This window comes from Littorina saxatilis, unplaced genomic scaffold (assembly GCF_037325665.1).
Source record: "Littorina saxatilis isolate snail1 unplaced genomic scaffold, US_GU_Lsax_2.0 scaffold_340, whole genome shotgun sequence".
NCBI lineage: Eukaryota > Metazoa > Mollusca > Gastropoda > Littorinimorpha > Littorinidae > Littorina > Littorina saxatilis.
Window position 1 is genome coordinate 25,001 of NW_027129009.1, and position 22,500 is coordinate 47,500.

The window sequence follows — 22,500 nt, forward strand, 5'->3', positions numbered from 1 at the left end:
GTTCAATAGTGCTACGATTAAAATGTAAGAAATCGATCCAAAAATGGTTTCATCTTATTTTTGATCATTTCCTGATTACAAAAAACATATACCGTATTTTACGGACTATAAGGCGCAACTTTTTTTCTCAATCTTGACCCCTGTGGCTTATTGAACGGAAGCGCCCTATGTGTTGTTAAAATAGAAATCCCAGGCTAAGTTTCATATCAGACATTAAAGAGACCGCCAAGGTACCAGTCAAACAACTTGTGATAATGCATGTTTCAGCTACTAAGTACTACCCTGGCCAAGTTTCCTCTCAAGACATCAAAGAGACCGCCCAATAGGTTAAACTCGGTTAAACTCGGTCACTGAACCCGGTGCAGGAAGTGTTTCCTCTCTCAGATATGACAGGGGAACCACCTCTCATAGCTAAAACTGGGTCCTTGACCCCTGGGAAGAAGGTCAATGTCTATAAACAAGGCCACCCAGCTATCACAATGGACCTGCCTTTGATCTCCCGAAACACACAGAGCACACATTATTCCACTCTGTATTCTTCCTTTGATGTGCGGCTTATAGACCGGAAGCGCCTAATGTGATGTTTTCCTCAAGTTTACCTCAAAAGTGGGGGTTGCGCCCTGTATAACGAAGCGCCTTATAGTCCCGAAAGTACGGTAGATATAATATGTTTTATTCAAAACAAGCTCAAAAATGTAAAATAATACAGAAAAGCGCGCTTTCCTGCTTACCGCAGTACGCTATTGCGCTATTCTGCCTCGTCAATTTCACTTCGTGTTGCACGGAAAAACACTTCGTGTTGCACGGAAAATCACCCCCCGCGGGTTAGGGGGAAGAATTTACCCGATGCTCCCCAGCATGTCGTAAGAAGCGACTAACGGATTCTGTTTCTCTTTTTACCCTTGTTAAGTGTTTCTTGTATAGAATATAGTCATTTTTTGTAAAGATTTTAGTCAAGCAGTATGTAAGAAATGTTAAGTCCTTTGTACTGGAAACTTGCATTCTCCCAGTAAGGTAATACATTGTACTACGTTGCAAGCCCCTGGAGCAAATTTTTGATTAGTGCTTTTGTGAACAAGAAACAATTAACAGGTGGCTCTATCCCATCTCCCCCCTTTCCCCGTCGCGATATAACCTTCGTGGTTGAAAACGACGTTAAACACCAAATAAAGAAATAAAGAAAAAGAAAAGCACGGAAAAACTGCCGCGGGGATTGACGAAGCTGTATTGTCTCGGTTAAAAAAAATGCCGTGCGTTCAGTTTCATTCTGCGATTTCAACAACTTGACTAAATGTAGTAATTTCGCCTCACGCGACTTGTTTGGCTTGTTATTTTATATTGCTTAGATTTTCAGATGGACAACGGGTACAACATATATACTCAATTATATTCAATTATTCTTGGTTGTTCCATAGACCAAATAGCCTGGACCGCCAACTCGTCACGTGACCCTTCGAGGTTACGACGCTCGACTTTCACAGGGGCGCTTAGCGTCCGGTTTGAAAGACGGCCAGATCGGTCAAGGGAATGAAATGAAATGAAAATGAAAAGAAAGCACGCTCCAGTTATTTGTGACAATGGGAGGTGACAATGGACTGGAGTTTCCAAAACTCCAAACTAAACTTAACAAAACTCATCGAAAAACATGTTCCATATGCACTTTAGCTGAGTTTATTTTAGCATTTTCAGAACTTACCTCGGCAACTTCGTCCATGTTTACAATCGACACCGGATATGACATCCCCCTGATTTCTAAAGGCCAAGAAGAGCGGGGTAGTAGTTGCGCTGAGAAGGATAGCACGCTTTTCTGTACCTCTCTTCGTTCCTAAATGCGTGAGGCCGCTACCTCGTAATAGAGAGACAGAGCGGAGAGAGAGCTAGTTGGCGGTCCAGGATAAATGGTCTATGGTTGTTCATAATCGTTGATTACTATACCTTCATACGGGATGCTTTCAATCAAAAGGGAATTGGCGATGTCCGGCTTACAAGTGGAAGTGCAACAACAACCGCTGTATATCAATGTATTTCCGCTGTGATGGAACCAACCACTGCGGTGATGGAAGTGATGAGAAGAAATGTGGTATGTGAAGTGATGTGATGTGTTTGCTTGCGTGCGTGCGTGTGTGCGGGCTTAGGAACGTACGTACGTGTGTGTGTGTGTGTGTGTGTGTGTGTGTGTGTGTGTGTGTGCGTGTGTGCGTGTGTGTGAATGTGTGTGTGTGTGTATGTGTGCGTGTGTGTGTGTGTGTGTGTGTGTGTGTGTGTGTGTGTGTGTGTGTGTTAGGTTGTATGTGTGTTTGTATTTGCGCGCACGTATCTGCGCGTGTTTGTGCTTGTTTGTGTAAGGGTTTCAAGTGTTTTAAACTTTGAGCGCATTTGTCTTTCTGATTTTGAGTTCTACACAATTTATTGTATTTTTCTGTCTTTGTTGGTACATGTATAAGCATTAATCAAGTCGCGAAAGGCGAAATTACTACATTTAGTCAAGCTGTCGAACTCACGGAAAACAACTTGAACGCACTGCATTTGTTCACCAAGACAATACAGCTTCGTCAATCCTCTCGAGAAGGAAATCGCTCACTTCTCACGTGCAAAACGCAGTGAAATTAACAAGCCAGATTAGCGCGGTAGACTATTGTGCTAAGCATGAAAGCGTGCTTTTATGTATTCTTGTTAACTTTCTGAGCATGTTTTGAATACAACATATCATATAAACATATATATATGTTTTTGGAATCAGGAAATGATAAAGAATAAGATGAACTCATTTTGGATCTATTTCTTAAATTTTATTCGTAGTACTAATTAATCTATTTTCGTAATGTGTGATAACAATTCAAGAGTAAACACAACATATGCATATTTATTTTTAGATTCAGAATTTGACGAAGAATACGATGCAATCAATTTTAAATTTGTTTGTGAAAATTTGATTTTAATGACAACTTCAATGAGCAAACTCATACATTAATTTTTAAGTCTCTAAGCTAAAATACAATAACAAAGTCCGGGCTTCGTCAAAGATTACTTGACCAAAATTTCAACCAATTTGGTTGAAAAATGAGAGCGTGACCGTGCCTCATCAACCTTTACAAAACGCCGGATATGACGTCATCAAAGACATTAATCAAAAACATGAAAAACACTTCTAGGGATATTATACCCAGGAACTTTTATGTGAAATTTCATGAAGATCGGCCCAGTATTTTTTCTCCGAATCGCTCTGCACGCACACACATACATACATACATACATGCATACATACATACATACATACATACATACATACATACATGCATACATACATACATACATACATACATACATACATACATACATACATACATACATACATACATACATACATACATACATACATACATACACACATACATACATACATACATACATACATACATACATACATACATACATACATACATACGTGTGAAATTACTTTTTACGACGAGTATACATCTTTCTTTCACAGGGCGAGCCAGATTTGTCTGCCCACGCTTTGTAATGGAAGACGATGATGTTTCCTGTGTGTGCAAATTGGACAATAATGATCGTGCCCGAACCAGAGTGGTATTTGGACATTCACATGATGGCAAACTTAACTTGGCTAATGTCCAGCGTGCAGACAACAGTACACAATACACATGTAGCATTACAGGTCTACATGTCCGATTAGCGCAAGCAGTCTACACTCTCCGTGTTGCACGTAAGTATCTGTAACTCTAAATACTTCACGCTTTGAAAATAATTCAATTGCCTAAAACAGGAATGATACTATTGGGCGTGGTCTGGGTTTCAATGTTATTTATCATCTTGTATATTGCTCTTCAAATCTAGTGTTTAATGTACATCCATTATGCTATAAACTTATTATGATCTTTAATAATTTGACGACCAATTAAGGGTAACTATCTATTTGACAGTTTTCTGTTATCACCACATGATTCTTAGGGTTGCTCTACCACATGTTCCAACGCGACTAACGTTCGTCTTCAAATATTGCAGTGTGAGTGCTGCACCTTCCCCTGCAAACAGCGTCATAATTAGCACACACAAGATAATTAGCAAATAAGCAAAAATCATCATTGTTAACGTGTGTACGCACATTTATGTAGCTTGTGTATAACGTTGCATGTATTTATCTTAATCTGTGTATTTGTCTACATGTCAGTTTTCTTAGTCTGGACAGAAAAATTACCTGACCGGATCGCTTTTTGTGTTTTATCAGATGGCCCATACACAACACGTATGAGTGTTGGTCCACCACGCTTTTACACCAACGGATCGCAAACGCTGATCATGACATGCAACGCCGCTGATGTCTACCCCACCCCTTACTATACATGGAGTGGTATTACCTGTGACAACAAATTACCTGAGAACAAATGTACCTTCACACCTGATCCTGCAGCTGATGATCTCAAGAATGTGACCTGCACGGCAACGTCTGTGACCTTGAAGAGAACGGCTTCCAAAACAGTGCAACTCAAGCTTTCTTGTATGTATGCTAACATTATCAAAAAAACGAGAGAAAAAAACAGCCAACAAAAAAGCAACCACGCGATCAACACTGTGTAGCACACACACACACACACACACACACACACACACACACACGCACACACGCACACACACACACGCACGCACTCACGCACGCACGCACGCACACACACGCACACACACACAACCACACACACACACACACACACATACACACAAACACACACACACGCCTTACACGCACAAGTAAATCAAATGTTGCGTTCCGTGACAAGTTTGTATAATTAAAAAAGCATGTTGTTTATGCTACCAATTGTTTTTGTTTATTGTGGATGAATGTGCACATCTACGAATTGGTTTATCATTGCAGTGTCGAGCTTCCGTGAAACGTGGATAGTCAAGTAAAAGCCAATGAGGCTGCATGAGTATTTGATGTGTGGAATTATCACGGCTTTGGATTCGTGTTTCCGATGACAACGCTTGTAAGCATTTACTCTCAAAGACCCAATCAATGTTTACTGAGATAATTACTGCACCGACTCATGGTCAATAAATTATCTCTGTTATTGCAAAATGCAGAACGAAAATCAGAAAACACTTACAAGAAAAGGAATTATACCAAAAACTTACGGAACTCGCAAATACGACCGCAGCTCTGTACATGTTCAGACTATGACGTGTTATCTCCCATTTATGACGCATTTATTCGGGGCCCTGAATTGCATTCTAAAATGTAGGTTCAGAATAGGGATCCCGTGTATTATTGTGCGTTTAAGATGGCTTGTTGTTAGACAAGCGTGTGTTGGTCCTCGGGGAGCATATCGCCTTCGTTGTTCATCTTTATAAACCTCGGCCTTGGTCGATACAGATGAAACAAAAGACGATATGGTCCCCTCGGACCAACACAAAATATGGTACGCCAACAAGCCATCAAACGTCTTATATAGTCATCATGTGTACGAGTTTTCATTCATAAACAGCTGGGGAACAAATGACACTGTTCCCCATGTAACAAATCGAGGTTGTGAATGGGGTTGAGTTTTCAAGCAAAACGTGGATTGTCAAAGTAGTCAGGCTGACTGTTTGATGTGTGGAACCATCGCGACTTTGTTTTCGTGTTTCCGTGGACAACGTATACATATGTAAGCTTTCGCTCTCAAAGACCCGATCAATGTTGATAATTACCGAGGCTAGTCAATCGCAACATGCACAACGAAAGGTCATTAAACACTTGAAAGAAAAGGAATATGCCTAAAACTTACGGAACTCACAAATATGATGGCAGATCTGTACATTTTTCGACTGGAAGAAAAGCGACGAAGATGTTACCGTTGACATCGCAGACAAATATGATGTGTTATCTCAAACTACTGTGATGTGCTTTGAGGACCGGAATTGCATTCTACAATTTACGGTCATAATAGGGATCCCGTCTGTTATTCTGCATACTTTTGCTCATCCAAAATAGTGCCAAAAACGATGTTTGGTGGCTTGTTGTCAGACAAGTATTTGTTGTTTGTCCTCGGTGAGTATATCGCCTTCGGCCTTGGTCGATAAAGATGAAGCTGAGGACGCCATGGTCTGTCAATGAGCCATAAAACATCTTATAGTATTTACCTCACGCGCCAACAATGCTGAACGTTGCAACAGTGTCTTTGTTTAACGCAACACTTTATCTTTAAGCACAACACACTTGTTTTTTTTTTAACTTGAGTCGTTTCTGCTCGATGGACAAACTGGTTTCTGGAAGCACAGTAATGATATGCACAATACGTTGCAATACATTAGGATACTACACAATGGTGATACTTTTTGTTATCACAGATCCACCGAGAGCTAAACCAGTCATCCATCCACAAGTAACACGACCCCACTTTCTGCGGATAGACGACACTGTGACATGCACAGTTACAGGCGGAAAACCTCTAGTGGAGTTTATTAACTTCTATTGCTTCAATCCTTATCTTCCTGACAAAGATGACGAAAGAAACTCAACATCCGTGTCCAGTTCTGTCACGATAAACAGTGTTCAGCGTGACACCAAAACTGGGATGACGTGTCTCTGTGACGCTCTCTGGAAGGTTAAACCAGAGTATTATCAGCTAAACTCCACCGCTGTGTTCAACATCTCACGTAAGTAGGAGCCATTATATGGTGTGCAGGCAAATATAATGTGTTTGTAATTCCTAAACTCGTCAGTACAATTCATTCCGTGACTCAAAAATGGTGATTCAAATGGCTTTTTATGCAACACCTAGTTATGAAATATAATATGTGTGAGTGTGTGTTTGGGGAGGAATAGGGCATCAACACGTCATTGTAGCTAGTTTAAGCATTGAACATGCTATTTGGGATTTCCTGTGCACGTTTTGTTTTCAACGTTCATTCTCACTTAGTCATGCTTGTCGCAGATCCTCCCGCAGAAAAACCACACATTCAGTCACTAACCTCAGGGCGTGACGTATTAAGAAGGGGAGACAAGTTGACCTGTACTGTGACAGGAGGGAAGCCAGTAGTGAATTCTGTTCACTTCTATTGTCTCAACCCTGCTCTCCCTGATGAACAAGATGAGATCATGTCAACAACAGTGTCCAGTTCAGTCACGGTTGATCTTGCCCAAAACAACAAAGAACTGGGGATGGCGTGTTTTTGTAACGCTGGATGGAAGACGAGGCCTGAGTGGTATCCACTGACTGCCACCAGTTTGTTTCAGTTTGAATGCTAGTTGCTGTTACGTTTTTCGTTCTCCGTGTAGTATCATGTGTACCAGTGGCGAAATTTTTTTTCACACGTCAGTTGCGGGCTTTCAATCCCGAAGGCTGGTTCCGAGTAACTACGAACGTAATCGGAAGTTCCGATGTTTACCAAGTCAAAGAGCCGAGTCGAACACTATCCTTGCGTCATCCAGGGAGATACTGTACAGATCTCTGCGTCATCTTTGACTTTGCAAGCAGCTTCGGAGATTTCAAAACAACGTTTTTGCCCCAAAAAAGATTGTGGGCTCTTTTTTTTCCTCCTCAAGTTATTTTGGACGTTGAGCGTGGTTTGTCAGACCTATAGCGTTTCGGTTTTTAGTCAAGTTACAAAATGGCAGGCAAGGAGCGAAGGTGATCAATGCGGAAAGAATCTCCAATGATGTTTGCTAATGCGAGAGAATTGGGACGGGCGAACCATTGCATATTAACCAGAGGTAAGTTTCCATGTTTCGTTTTATACTTAGAGTGGGTCTTTGCGAGTATGTGTTGCAACATGTGTCACTCCGCTCACTGTCACTGACAGTCACTGAGTGTCAGTCTCTGACAACAACATTGGATGCATGTACCTGTACGTGTATGTATGTATCCTTGCCTTACGTCAGGTACGAAGATAGTTGCCCTGTACAGGGATTTCCTCATTAATGTGGAGAAGAAGAAGAGTACCACTGCCATGTTTTTGCAACCTCTTTTTGACCCAATTCGAGATGCATGAGACATAATATTTTAAAAATCCTTTTTTTTAAGATTGAATCCAACTTCCAAGACAGTGAATAAAAAATCAAAGCTAGTGCTGGTCAAATGTTTTAATGCTAGAATTAAAAATAGATAACCTTCTCGGAATATAATTGCAAGCAGGTTGGAGGCTAGTTCAAGAATCAAATTGCTGACTTACCCAGGCTGGCTGGTTACAGTGCGTTTCTTTGAAAGGCAATCAATGGTTCTACTGCTCTGCTAGTACTCACCATTTTGAAAGTGATGTTCCCATGATTGGTACTTCATCTATTATTTTATTGCAGGTCTCCTCTCAGCTGAAAAAGCCAACCGATTGCTGCATGGCCAGCGACGAATCAGGTAAAAGGTTTTATTATGTACAACTGTCAGTGTCAGTGTTATGACATACAGTGTGTTTTTTCCTTCCCCTCTCTCTCATTCTCAAGTTCTGGTCAGAATAACTCACGTGGAGGTGTGCGTGTGTGACTGTGAGCAAGACTGTGAGAGAGTGGTGTTTTTTTTTATAATTCAGGTTCAGGGATAATAATAAAATAATGAACACCTACTGACTTAGACTCCAAACCGCAAGCTCTTAGCCTTATTTCACCAGTATGGTGATCACTTCCTCCCGTATTGGAACCATTACTAATATACTAGAAGCGCATGACTTTCAGTGTGTATGTTTGATTAAAACAAAATGCATTGCAGTAAACACTGTCACTGTCAGGATATAATTATCTCAATGAAACTGTGTGTCAAGTTCTATTATTATTTTCCTTTTTTGAGTATGTATAACATGTATATTATGCATGTGTGTAGAGCACAGAGAGCGTAAAACTTTAAAAGGAAAATAATAATAGAACTTGACACACATGATTCCTATGATAATGTAGGACAGTGGCATTGATATCTTTCTAGAATAATATGTCGTTTTACATTCAGTGAAATTTTGACTGAATTAGTGAACTGAATGTATTCAAATATGGTGACAGACATGTATACAATGTAGACAAGTTAAAGTTGTATGTGTGTACATCACTACATGTTCTGTAGCTTACAAGTTACATTGAAAACAGCCTTGACTATAATGGAAATCCACTTAATCACTGTCTTTGGGGTTCCAACAAAAATCAGACGCAGTAGGGGGGGGGGGGGGGGGGGAGTCGGGGGATTTTATTTGAACTTGTCTACCAGGGAAAAAGAATGTTTATGCTCTTGGCATTTATGTGGGTTAGTGTGTGTATGTGTGTCAGTTACAGACAGTACACAACTTATTACTTTATACTCATACTTAGACTTGTTCTTGTCGTTGTGTTTAAGATCCGTTCCTTTCTCATTCATTTGTCAGTAGTGACTGAAGATGACGAAGACCTGGCCAGTGAATGTGGATGAAAAGCAGTGCTATCCAAGTCCAGCTATGATCGATGGGGAAACTACAGCAACAGCCGCAGAGGATCACCGGACAAAAAGAACTGTTTCCCAGTATTGTAAATGTCCACTCAGTATTGGTTGTATTGAGCATTACAACTTGTTGCTATTGTACATTTTTGTCAATGTTTTAAAGGCCCGCTACGCCTCACAGGGCCGGACTAGGCTAAGAGGAGGGATGGGGGGGGGGTTGCCAGTGGTGGTCCAGGGTTATGTTCCCCTTGGCGGGGTCAAGGGGCAGAGCCCCTATATTGTGGATGGGTAGGTCATATTCTGAGATAGGAAAATGGTCGCTCCTTGCATGAAACGGCATACAATTTACAATCATAAAAAATGTTTTAAATAAGTGAGGTACATGTTTAGGCTAGGGGGGGGGGGGGGGATTGCGCAACCCCCATAACCCCCCCCCCCCCCCCCCCCCCCCCCCCCCCCCCCCCCCCCCCCCCCCCCCCCCCCCCCCCCCCCCCCCCCCCGTAGTCCGGCCCTGCCTCATTTAAAAAGTTGTCCTATCGTTTTGAACTGAGCGCTGTCATTGTCCCATAAGAACTCCATTCCTTTGGACGGTGCAATATTCTATATTTTTCTCTCAAGATACACATTTTCAAAAAGAGACCGAGCGCTGAACTGAAGTTGTGCAGTGCGGATCTTGCGTTTTTGGGAATTCCAAACCGTTTGTGATATGAGCTGTTTGGGTACACCTGTCTGCAGCACATTCAAGTTAGGAGTACGGGAGACAACTCCAACTGACCATAAGTCTTGCGTCTGCTTTTGTTTTCAGTTCAAGACATTTTGACGAAGCGCATTGAATTATGCCACCGAAATAAAACTAAGGCCTGTCCACTTACAAAAACTGCTGGGTCAAAGTTCAGTAAATCTTACATTTTCTTAAAGGTACTGAACTTGTCAAATCCAGGTGCACAGAGCCCCTGGGGCTTTTAGTCATACCTCAGGCAGCTATCCGTTAGAAGAACTACCAAGTTTCATTGACTTGCACCCAAAGAGTCAAGAACTGCGATTTTTTTACGAATTAATTTCGTACTCAGACCCGGCTGGTCTTGACCTATTTTTGGATCTAAATTTAGATCAGGTAGATCACCACATCATGCACAAAAAGACATGTAGGAGGATTTTTGAACTGTAAATGCACTCAGCTGCAACAAAAACGCAAAACGAAGGCTGTGAGCTGCACTGTGCCTTTAAGGAAATGTGCGACAGTAAAATTGAATTCGGAAAATACATGGAATAACCTGGATTTCTGCACAAAAATAAATAAAACTATTGTGAATACTTCTTCTGCGTTCGTGGGATGAAACTCCCATGTACACTCGTGTTTTTGCACGAGTGGATTTTTACGTGTATGATCCTTTTTACCCCGCCATTTAGGCAGCCATACGCCGCTTTCGGAGAATTGTGAATACTGATCGACGTAGAGTGCCGTTGGAAACAGTCGTTACATTGGATTTCTAGGAAACTGTTTAACAGCGACATCATACATCAGAAATTCCTAATATTTAGCACAAAGATACACATGTATCAATCTACAATCATATAGAACGATTTTTGACAACAGACTACAGTTGAATTTTGATATCTTTTGTCATGAGGATGAACGAATTTCTTACTGCATATTCATTACAATAATTAATTTAAATTCAACTGTAGTTTTTAACAAAAAACACGTTCTTTATGATTGTAGATATAATACATGTGTATCCTTAAATATTATGAATTTCTGATGTATGATGTTGCTGTAAAACTGTTTTCTAGAAATCCCATATGGCGCTGTTAATGCTAGATTCCATAGCAACAGCAGTCTATATCCATCCACAATGTTTTCATTCATTTAAATAAGTCACTTCAAGAATTAACCAGAAAACCAAGTTATTCCTTGACTATTCTTTAAGTTTAAAGGCACAATGCAGCTCACAGCCTTAGTTTTGCGTTTTTGTTGCAGCTGAGTGCATTTACAGTTCAAAAATCCTCCTATGGTAGTAAAACAAACCCAAAACTACCCAACGACGACATCTGTGAAGCTCGACAGTTTCTTGTTCACGCGAGTGCATAAATTAACCTAGTTATTACGTGGTGTTTGGTCTGAGTTCGATTCAAATGAGTGATTCCGGCCTCCATTTTGTTTTACACAAACTCATGATGATGTCTGACATAGTTTGCAGTGACGTGTCTTTTTGTGCATGATGTGGTGATCTACCTGATCTAAATTTAGATCCAAAAATAGGTCAAGACCAGCCGGGAGTCCGAAATTAATTCGTAACAAAATCGCAGTTCTTGACTCTTTGGGTGCAAGTCAATGAAACTTGGTAGTTCTTCTAACGGATAGCTGCCTGAGGTATGACTAAAAGCCCCAGGGGATCCGTGCACCTGGATTTGACAAGTTCAGTACCTTTAAGTTTGGTAATTTTACTGCCGCACATTGCCTTAAGTCATAAATAAAGGGTTCCAGTAACATACCATTCTTCTTTATTGATTATGAACTTTGGAAGGTTAGATTTAGGAATCAGTTTTTTTTTAAATATTTCCTTGATGTGTTGTAATAAGATCAACCCTCTGCTTGGACATATACTAAAGATCCACTACCTGGCTGCTGTCTGCGGAAAATCGATTAATTCATAGACAAATATGCCTTACAGGGAAGCAGCTAGCCAGTTGACTGTACGTGTGTTTGTGTAGAGGTGTTCTTATTGCATGTTCAAGCCAGGACAGATGGTGACCTGAAACATTTACACATGTATGCAGGACTGCTACTTTAAGCTTAGGTGCAAGTGTGATGATATAATTATTTGTTTGACTGATTATGAGCATTAAAATAAAACTGCAAAAAGAATACTTACACTTGAGATCTGATTTTGTGCGTGTCTGTGTGTGTGTGCACATGAGGGTGTGTGTGGGCCATTTGACATACTTGCAGAAGAAACCAACAGAGGTAACTGATAAACTGCATTTATTAACACAAAGAGGTAAACAAAGTGAGTTCACAAAAGTAAGAAAAGGCAGTCTCACATACATGTGTGATAGTCTAGGAATACCAATGCATTCACAATATTCAGTACTCGCATGAATGGCCCAAGAAAACTATAGGCTGAGAATGCAAGTTCTAATTTGGCACATTTGTACATGTAGCTGCATCCACTAGACATATATCCATCTTACAATAAAAAAAAACTAGTGGTTAGGACATGGGCCTGAAAATCTCAAGGTCCTAGGTTCGAATCTCTGCAGAGGCATTTACTTTTTGACTCACATGCGAAGCAAAAGTGAGTCTATGTACTCACCCGAGTCGGCCGTCCGGCCGTCCGGCCGTCCGGAAAACTTTAACGTTGGATATTTCTTGGACACTATTCAGTCTATCAGTACCAAATTTGGCAAGATGGTGTATGATGATAAGGCCCCAAAAAACATACATAGCATCTTGACCTTGCTTCAAGGTCAAGGTCGCAGGGGCCATAAATGTTGCCTAAAAAACAGCTATTTTTCACATTTTTCCCATTTTCTCTGAAGTTTTTGAGATTCAATACCTCACCTATATATGATATATAGGGCAAAGTGAGCCCCATCTTTTGATACCAGTTTGGTTTACCTTGCTTCAAGGTCAAGGTCACAGGAGCTCTTCAAAGTTGGATTGTATACATATTTTGAAGTGACCTTGACCCTGAACTATGGAAGATAACTGTTTCAAACTTAAAAATTATGTGGGGCACATGTTATGCTTTCATCATGAGACACATTTGGTCACATATGATCAAGGTCAAGGTCACTTTGACCCTTATGAAATGTGACCAAAATAAGGTAGTGAACCACTAAAAGTGACCATATCTCATGGTAGAAAGAGCCAATAAGCACCATTGTACTTCCTATGTCTTGAATTAACAGCTTTGTGTTGCATGACCTTGGATGACCTTGACCTTGGGTCAAGGTCACATGTATTTTGGTAGGAAAAATGTGTAAAGCATGTGAGTCGTATGGGCTTTTCCCTTCTTGTACCCCTTAGTTAAAATAAAAATGCTCAATCGAGAGAGAGCAACGGAAAGTTACCAGCGTAAAAGTAAAGTGTTGAATGCAGCTGTAAAGGTCATGCCAGCAGTGTGGGTCAGTTCTGGTAGCTCTGTCAGCACAGAATGGACTGAATCTGATCATCATCCTCAGCAAAGCCAGGCACCACTCTGCAAGCTGCCTGCCGGCACCTCACTTCCTGGAAAATAAAGAAAATGTATTACTGAGCACATTCAGACTTTGCTGTGCGCTGATGGGGATATGTTTTTGGTATTGAGAAGAGGGTGTGTGGTGGGGGTGCCGGAAGGTAGGTAGGAAGTAATACATGTACTTGTTCTTCACACAATCAGTGGGATGGAGAATGGTGTGGGTGATACTGACAGTGACAACTATTAACTAAACTGTAAACATTGTTCTGTAATATTACAGGTGCCATCATTCCTTCCTGTGAAAACCATTTATTTATACTTTCATCATTAAAATTAAAAAGAATCTTTCATCATTAAAATTAAAAAGACTTCCTCACAAGAACCTTTCTAACAACATGATATCTTGTTATGCTGCTGATGTGAGCGGTTTTTCTGGAATGTGATGGAAATTTACTATCCCACACACATTCCCTATTTAGCGTTGACACCTTACAGTTTTGTTGAGAAATGTGATGTGAAGTCATTCAGAAAATTCTAACACTGCGCAGGGGCAGTCAGGGTGTTGATACGTTTTACTATATTATATAACTCTTATTCCATGTAAAAATTTTAAAAAAACTATAAAAAAAAACTGGCCAGATCTGGGATTGTGAGCCAAGGAAAAGACTGACTGTATTTAAAATAATTCCAGTAATGAGTAAATCTTTCATTCTAGCTATTTCATGTTTTACTTTCTTGCATCACAATAGTTCAAATCAATGTTCATACAAACAGCATAATGCACTTTATGAGTATAGGGTTGCAACAAACTTTAAGATGGGAAGGAGAGAGAAAATAAAGATATTTGTACCATTATGTATACAAAGTACATCATACCAATTAGTGAATTACCATGCACAGTATTACTATGCATCTTCAAATGTATGAATAATTTCATCTACAAAGTACTTGTAAATGTAATACAATTTACAAAGAACAAAAGACTGCTGAATGATCTACATCAGTACATGCATGTTTATAGCTACAGACTACCATCACCAATACCTTATAAATGTGTAACTTACTCTTCAGGGGTAGTCTGTAATGTAAAGCACCATGCCAAGTCATCCTGATACCTCTCCAGTACATGTATCCATGTTTAAAGGTAAACTGTTGGAACTGAAAGACAGGAGCTGTATGAATGATGCACATCACCTCTGGTTTCTCGGGAGGCCTGAAAAAAACCATAACAATATTAACATAACTATTAACATGTCTTGAAAATGAAATAAGTACTATTTCAACTTCCCGCAGTGGGGCACTGCGGTTATGAAATTAAAGGCCCCTCCTGTTTTTGGAACCGCAGGAGCTTTCTAGTTTGCTGTTAGGTAGATTTTTGGTTCCTCTTTCCTGTCATGCTCTCTTTTTCTTCATGAATTCTTTTCTTTTTTCTGCCTTCTTGCTCATTTACCTGTATTTTTTCCAAAAATCTCTTCTCTTGCCGCTTGTCTCGCGATTCATGTATAGTTTAATCTGTTAGTGTTCTGATGTAAGTCCAGCAGTAGATAGGTTAAGCCTATTTTAACATACTGGAAACTGGTAATCTTCCAGTAGGTATTAATTTAGTTTTACTAAAGCCTGCTGGGACACAAGTAATGGGTTAGTGCATTTGTAAACAGGAATCGCTTGACAAGTGGCCCCCTTCATCCCCCCCTTCCTCGTCCTGATATGGCTCTGAGTAGTCGGCTGGACGTTAAGCAACAAATAAACAAACAAACTATTTCAACTTCACTATCAGTCGGAGCCAAATCACTCACTAATTCAGTAATTGTTTTGTTTATTCTTTTACAACCATAGTTCATACACTGATACAGCAACATTTGATTCTGTGCATATAGATTAAAGATCAAGCATTTTCTAAACTTGAGTAAAAAAAATAAGAACACAACAAGCACACACTCTGTGACTCACAGTCACACCCAGTTACTCAGTAACACACACATGACATACACAACAGATGAATCTTGCTCAGTTCTACAAAGGCCACGTTTGCAATGGTCATGTCTTGGATTTTAAAAACAATAACTTACCTGCTGGTTGATCCAAACCGATGATTGACAATCAGTGAGAGGAAAATGTCCGAGGCTGAGGATACTGCCTGTGGTGGGAGGGCGTTCCATTCGCCAATGGTGCGAGGAAAGAAAGACTGCTGTCTGTATGATGTTCTGCAGGCTGGGAGTTTATGAGCCTCAGCATGGATTGAGAGAGTGCTGAGTGCATTCTTTTCGCTTTTCGCTCTATCCTATTAATTCACACATTGACCCTGCAGCAGTGACGATCATTTCTAGATTGCAATCGGCAAAGTTCGTAGCTCGGATTGCACTCATTCCAGCGCTACCGTGTACTGGGTCAGCGAGACACGAACGACAACTCAAATCGATAAGCATCCGAACACATCGGAACTTCCGTTTACGTTCGTAGCTACTCGGAAATAGCCTTCGGGATTGAAAGCCCGCAACTGACGTGTGAAAAAAAAGTTTGCGTACCAGTGTTATACTGTTACTTTGGACTTGCAGGATGAAATCCATGTTTGTTGTAGGCAGCCTATCAGAAAAAGCGAGTTGAATGCTACATATGCATTCTTACTTGTAAACTGCACATGGAATCATTTTGAATAAGATTGTTATTTTAACAGAATAAAACAAGTTTACATTACCCAAGTAAGAAAAGCTATTGTGGGAACATGCGTATGTTTCCTATGTTTGAGTGTTATGACGTGTAGTTATGTGGTTGTTTGCATGTCTTCTGTTAGAGAAAATCGAGCCGCTTTGTCCTTTGTATGACGTCTTTGTTCACAGACTGTTGTTATACCCACAATTGTTGTCACATTCTCTTTTTTTCAGACAAAGCGACTGTTGAAAGTCTGACCGTTAATGACACCAATGAGCCAGTCACTGTGAAAGCAGATGACCTCGTCACTCTTTATGTTATCTGTAAAAGCACTGGACGCCCCAAACCCAATGTGACTGTCGCTAAAGGCAAAGACATCCTGAATTTTACTGATAAACAGTACCAGAGAACTGGGAACTTGAGTCATGAGGCCGTTGTGACAATGACAGAAGTTCAGTGCCGTGACATGGGGACCTACACCTGTACTGCGGACAACGGGGTTGGTGATCCTGACACGAGGAGCATTAGACTGAACGTGAAATGTAAGTATATGTCATTTTGAAAAGTAGATTCTAGATATGAAGGCATGACAACAGATACTCGTCACTAAATACTTTAGAGCAAAGCCTGGTTAGGTTGATATGCATCCTCGAGCTGTATTGTAAGAACTCCCACTCGGGATTTTTCTTTTGGGCTCACTTACTAAGCCTTCCCTATGGATGAGTGTAGCCACAGGGCAGCTGCGGTTTGATATCAATATTTCCGTCCATCTACATGAGCTACCGGACTGGGTTGACAAGCACCATCTGCCTGAAGCAACTGGCTTTGTAACGCCAGTGACCCACCTTTGACAGTTGTCCTATCAGTAGAAACGTTTTCACCTGACTCAAGCTGTGCCACACGGAAAGCTAGGAGTTGATTTTGCTGTCAGAGGCTATATAAGACGCACGCCTTGGTGGGAGTATTGTAAAGAGCAGTGAGAGAGTATTCACACTGTCTATGCCTAGTTTAATAGCTTTGGGAACCTAACACCAAATGTTTGTCACTGTTATTGGAAATACAGCTGACCTCAAGCGTCAAATGTGACTAACATATAAGTGTGACAATTTAGATCACCCTTTCGAACTGTAGAATGCATGGACAATGGTGTATATTCAATCTGATTTTTGCAGGTAAGCCAAGAAGTGTGTCTCCAGTGTCCTGGGACTTGACAAAAACACACCTAGATTTCAGGCTGGAAGCGCATCCTGTGCCAACAACTTTCGTCTTCATTCACTTTGGTAACCTCTCAACCGACTCTGGACATGTTGTTCCCTCGGAGATGTTCTCGGCAAAATGTAAACAGGATCCTGTCACCGAGTTCATTGTGAACTGTCGTGTCACTCCACTGAATGTTCCAAAGCGTCTGTTGGGATTATATAGAGCACACGTACATAACAGCCTCGGGAGTTCTGAGTTTACCTTCACTCTCCAGGAATACAAACGTGAGTTATTACGGTGACGTATTCAAATTAGGAGTTACAACTAGAAGTACACATTATTATTTTCTTGATATAAAACATCTTCTTAATTTAAAGGTGCAACGTTTCACTGTCACTGTCACCTATCGTGCAATGTATGGTTGATCTCGCATGGTCCAATAGCATTATTCCACTTGGGCCCCTATCAAAAACAAACACACATACACGAGCCTTAATTGCTTCGTTCTGTGAAATATACTTTTTTTGCTGAGTTTTGTAACTGACACGTGCCCTCATCTGTAAAACTAATGTATATCAACAATCAATTGATTAATCAAGCAAGCAATCACATACTCTCATATTTATCAAGTCTTTGAACATCATGTGTAAAAACGCAAGTTCACTTTCAGTCATACTGTACATGATGGTGCTGCAGCATGTTCAGAAATTATTTGCCGGAATAGATGTGTCATTTTCTGGATGGTTTGAGCAGAATGATAGCTTGGAAGTTCTGAATTTTAGAATGCTGTGCAGAGCATCTACAGTAGTTGGATCTTAAAATATTGTCAATGTGCGCGCACACACAACGTCGGACATAATTAATAGATTAACTCAAGACTTACATAATTATGCAAGCTAATACTGTAATCGTCATTTAAACATGAAAACCCACTCTTCTTCTTCTTCTTCTTTTTCTTTGTCTTCTCCTGCTTCTCATTCTTCGCCTGTAACACTGTGTAATCAGTTCCAAAGAAGAAGTGGATAGTATTGTGTACTAATTAACTCCACAGGCAAAACTGTTACCATCTGAATATGTTATGACGACTCATACAAGATATTGTCCTCCCGATGTTTAAGTATCAGTCAGCTAAACACGTATAAGTGTGTGCATATAGCATAGAAATATATGTTTGCTGTTATACAAAACAATTCTAAATGATTATAAGACTAGATGTCTATTTGTATTATGTTGAAAATATTCAAGGTGATGAAACATATGGTTCTCGGAAAGCTACGTTTTCGGCTGTGGGTTGCGCCCTTTTCATTGCCATCGTCATTGCCTTTGTCCTCTGGAAGAAACGTCGTCGACTACAGTCAATGTGTACGTTTTCATACGTGCTTTTTGAATTCGTGTTTAAATTCAATAACTCAACAACTTAAATACGTTAGTAATCCTCACCAAGCATAAGGAAAACTGTCAAGGACTTCAAACTCTGATGAGTGTTCAGATCGAGGGAGAGAGAGAGAGAGAGAGAGAGAGAGAGAGAGAGAGAGAGAGAGAGAGAGAGAGAGAGAGAGAGAGAGAGAGAGAGAGAGAGAGAGAGAGAGAGAGAGAGAGAGAGAGAGAGAGTATGTGTGGGTGTGTGTGTCCGTACAATTCCTGTCTGTCTCTTTGTGTCTCTGTGTCAGTTTGGTCTGTTTGTATGTGTGTCCATGTCCTCTGTTAGTGCGACTTCACACATTGATCAGTTATTATTCTATGTAAAGATGCTCACATAGTTCATTTTGTGCCACTGTAATAATCAAAAACCCTGATGATATTCAGGGCGAAACACTAAAATGACTTTTACAACCAGAGACCGAACATCGGGTATTTATGCTGAAATTGACGAGTATCCCATGAACCAACACTGCCATAGAACACCTCAAGGTTCTATACCTATAGGACCTCCTCCGTCCAGACCGCTGCCTCTTCCACCTGCTGCAGGAGAACCCACTCATCCAGGTAAATCACAGCTGCAAGACTCTCCAAGGGACACCGCTTCATCTCAGCTGTCTATTACGAAAGCATCCATCTCTGCTGAGACACATGACCAGCATCACGACGCTTCCTTGGCAATGGATGGTAAGTGATAATGTTTTGCTGTATTCGTCTGGTGTATGTGATTATATGCTTGAAAATGAGTGTACGGGTGTTAGCATGTGTTTTTCGTTCTGCTGGTTGTGTTCAAAGCTGTGGAGAAAAGTTGTTCATGTGTGGCACCAGTTATCAGCTCTGCCATTTTGTTATGACTGACAATAACACGTTTAAAAAAAAAGGCTGCATCAGTGTTCTGGTACTTATGCAACGTAAGTTTGTGTTATATAAACTATGTCCTTTCGTTTTGATCAGCACGGGCTACATTGAATTGAGCCTCTCACAGCCGTCTGGTCTATTACATTTCCAACAAGCAAGACGTAGCCCCGCCTGTGCTCGCAAAAGGAAGAACAAAACCTGGAGAGGAAACGTTTCTGACCAACTGCTTTTTATAGCATCTTAGGTCATATTCACCGTGAAGCATGTTTATATTTGTCGGTGTGGATACAGACAAACCCAGAACGGGTTACAATAGAAACACATAATATAACAAGACTACGTTTTGTTCTCTGTTGAAGATGGTGATATCTTGAGGACCCTGTCGGCAGTGACCGTGGAAACAGGCAATATGGTAATGAAAGTGTTGTGCACATGTCCCTGTGTGTGTATTGGCTCTCTCCTTCGTACCTACATGAATATAATAGTATGTTTCTTCATCGTGTCGTATCTTATCTTCTCTGATCTTACTCTCCTGCCCTAGGCCCTCCTCTCTATCCCTTTGTCTGTCTTAATGTCCGTATGTCTGTCTGTCTGCCTCTAGTTTGCAGACACCCCCCCCCCACACACACACACACATTCATGCACTCGCATGTTATATCGTTTACCTATTGTTTATACAGTTCGCTGGCGATTCAACAGATGAACTGGATCCCTACAATAAACTGCGAGAGAGAGAAACTTCCCTTGATAAGGATCTGACGTACAGCCACACCAGAAAGGTAAATGTGCATTTAATATTATGACCCTGCATGTTGTTGTTCGTTGTCCCCTATATGATGTACTCCTCTTTTTTTAAACCAGTATTACCATTGAAGCATTCATAGACACACTCAGACATTGCACCGCTATAGAGACGCAAAGCAAGATACCCATCCTGAGAAACATAGTCTCTCTCTCTCTCTCTCTCTCTCTCTCTCTCTCTCTCTCTCTCTCTCTCTCTCTCTCTCTCTCTTTCTCTGTCTCTCTCTCTCTCTTTCTCTGTCTCCGTACCCTTCTATCTCTCTCTCTCACACATCCACACCCATACACCCCCCACACACGCACATACATACACACACAACAACACACATACACACAAACACACACACACACACACACAAACACACACACACATACTCACACACACACACACATATATATACACACACACACACACACACTCACACACACACACACACACACACACACAGAGACCGACCTAATCAATGGACTGTATGTATACACTGTTGATGCTTTCAGCCAACAGAGGGAAGCCCAGACGAGGATGAAGTGTACAACCATTTGTCGCATGGCAGAAAATCCGCACAGGATCAAGAGCCTACATACAGTCATACCGATACTGCTGTCTGAATGCTCTGGTGTAATATTATATTAGCAACTGAACGTTAACACTTGAACCTCCTTCCTCATAATGCAACACAGAATAGTGTTTAACAAACAAGGAAGCCACATATGAATAATAGTGGTTGTGTTGTCGTATTCATTATCACGTTAGTCAACTGAAACTGAAGGATGTAATGTTCGAGCTGAATATACATGTGTCAGTCACAATAATCCCTTAACATTCCTTTGGATACCGACGACCCTTAACAATATGTGTTTTGAATTCAGACATTTTTTGAACAGTCAAAGCAGCATAGGCATACCAGCAACACGGAACATCGAATCCAACGCGTATCTTACTCATTCGCAGCAGACGTGGCTTGTGTATAAGTTAAATCCTTTAATATCCTCCACATTAATATGTTTCTTTAGCTATTGCTTTTTTAAGACAACAGTGTTGGTCTCACTCTGGTTTACATAGACTAGGCTATAATTGACGAGAACCGGCACGGTTGGCCTAGTGGTAAGGCGTCCGCCCCGTGATCGGGAGGTCGTGGGTTCCAACCCCGGCCGGGTCATACCTAAGACTTTAAAATTGGCAATCTAGTGGCTGCTCCGCCTGGCGTCTGGCATTATGGGGTTAGTGCTAGGACTGGTTGGTCCGGTGTCAGAATAATGTGACTGGGTGAGACATGAAGCCTGTGCTGCGACTTCTGTCTTGTGTGTGGCGCACGTTATATGTCAAAGCAGCACCGCCCTGAAACATGTTTGCAAATAAAGGCACATTTTAATGTCAATTTTTACGTGTTTGCAACGCATGGATGGTAATTCAAGCGTAGAATGATATACAATTATTTTTTTTATCTTTGACAACACCGGTGAAGTGGCCTAGCGGTTAAGACATCGGCCCCGACATTTCGAGGCCCCGAGGCCTTGAGTTCAAGTCAAACAGTTTATTTACCAAATGCAAAGCACAGGATTTTGTTATGGTGTATGCATAAAACTTCACACTCCTTCCACACGCATATATCATAATAACTATGTACAGATAAAGTGTTCAATTTCACTGGGCCTATTTACGTGTGTATACCAACCAGACAGTTCAAAACGGACTGGTTGTTCTTTTAGCACCAATTTGACAGGAGTAATCACAGGTTGCATGGATAAAGATAAATGAATTCCCTAAATTCATATCTAAAAATATAGTCATCAATATAATAAATCCAAGTACATGCTAACACAGTTATTCAAAGGACACATCCCTTACATCTATTAAGTCGTTTATTTGTTCTGCTCGTTCCTTCTTGACAATAAAATTATGCTCAGCTCTGCGAGAGCAAACCGGATGTTACCACTGCAAAATTCAAGCAGCTGGATTTGTATATAATGCAAGAAACGAGGGAATGTTTTGTGTTTAACTA

At 40.8% G+C, this 22,500-nt stretch overlaps 2 protein-coding genes and 2 long non-coding RNA genes across 4 annotated transcripts; 3 read left to right on the plus strand and 1 right to left on the minus strand.

Moving 5' to 3' along the window:
* The first annotated feature begins 7,285 nt into the window (after positions 1-7,285).
* LOC138957302 (uncharacterized) lies at positions 7,286-9,610 on the plus strand. Its single transcript, XR_011452992.1, has 3 exons — positions 7,286-7,708; positions 8,291-8,345; positions 9,334-9,610. It is a non-coding gene; the product is annotated as an uncharacterized lncRNA (long non-coding RNA).
* A 3,994-nt stretch (positions 9,611-13,604) lies between these two features.
* Positions 13,605-16,064, minus strand: LOC138957301 (uncharacterized). Its single transcript, XR_011452991.1, has 3 exons — positions 15,640-16,064; positions 14,635-14,783; positions 13,605-13,620 (listed from the first exon to the last, which is right to left on the minus strand). It is a non-coding gene; the product is annotated as an uncharacterized lncRNA (long non-coding RNA).
* A 228-nt stretch (positions 16,065-16,292) lies between these two features.
* On the plus strand, positions 16,293-17,720 carry LOC138957296 (interference hedgehog-like). Its single transcript, XM_070328431.1, has 3 exons — positions 16,293-16,296; positions 16,453-16,761; positions 17,392-17,720. Exons 1-3 carry the CDS (start codon positions 16,293-16,295, stop codon positions 17,718-17,720), a joined length of 642 nt encoding a protein of 213 aa, XP_070184532.1.
* A 1,373-nt stretch (positions 17,721-19,093) lies between these two features.
* LOC138957298 (uncharacterized) lies at positions 19,094-20,237 on the plus strand. The gene is made up of 2 exons (XM_070328432.1): positions 19,094-19,525; positions 20,056-20,237. Exons 1-2 carry the CDS (start codon positions 19,240-19,242, stop codon positions 20,235-20,237), a joined length of 468 nt encoding a protein of 155 aa, XP_070184533.1. The 5' UTR covers positions 19,094-19,239.
* Positions 20,238-22,500: the final 2,263 nt, after the last annotated feature.

Excerpts from the sequence above, each read along its gene's own strand:
- LOC138957296 (XM_070328431.1), top strand. Across the intron at positions 16,762-17,391 it reads CATTAGACTGAACGTGAAAT|GTAAGCCAAGAAGTGTGTCT; the intron begins GTAAGTATATGT and ends TGATTTTTGCAG.
- LOC138957298 (XM_070328432.1), top strand. The coding sequence starts at position 19,240 with ATGACTTTTACAACCAGAGACCGAACATCGGGTATTTATGCTGAAATT. Across the intron at positions 19,526-20,055 it reads CGCTTCCTTGGCAATGGATG|ATGGTGATATCTTGAGGACC; the intron begins GTAAGTGATAAT and ends TCTCTGTTGAAG.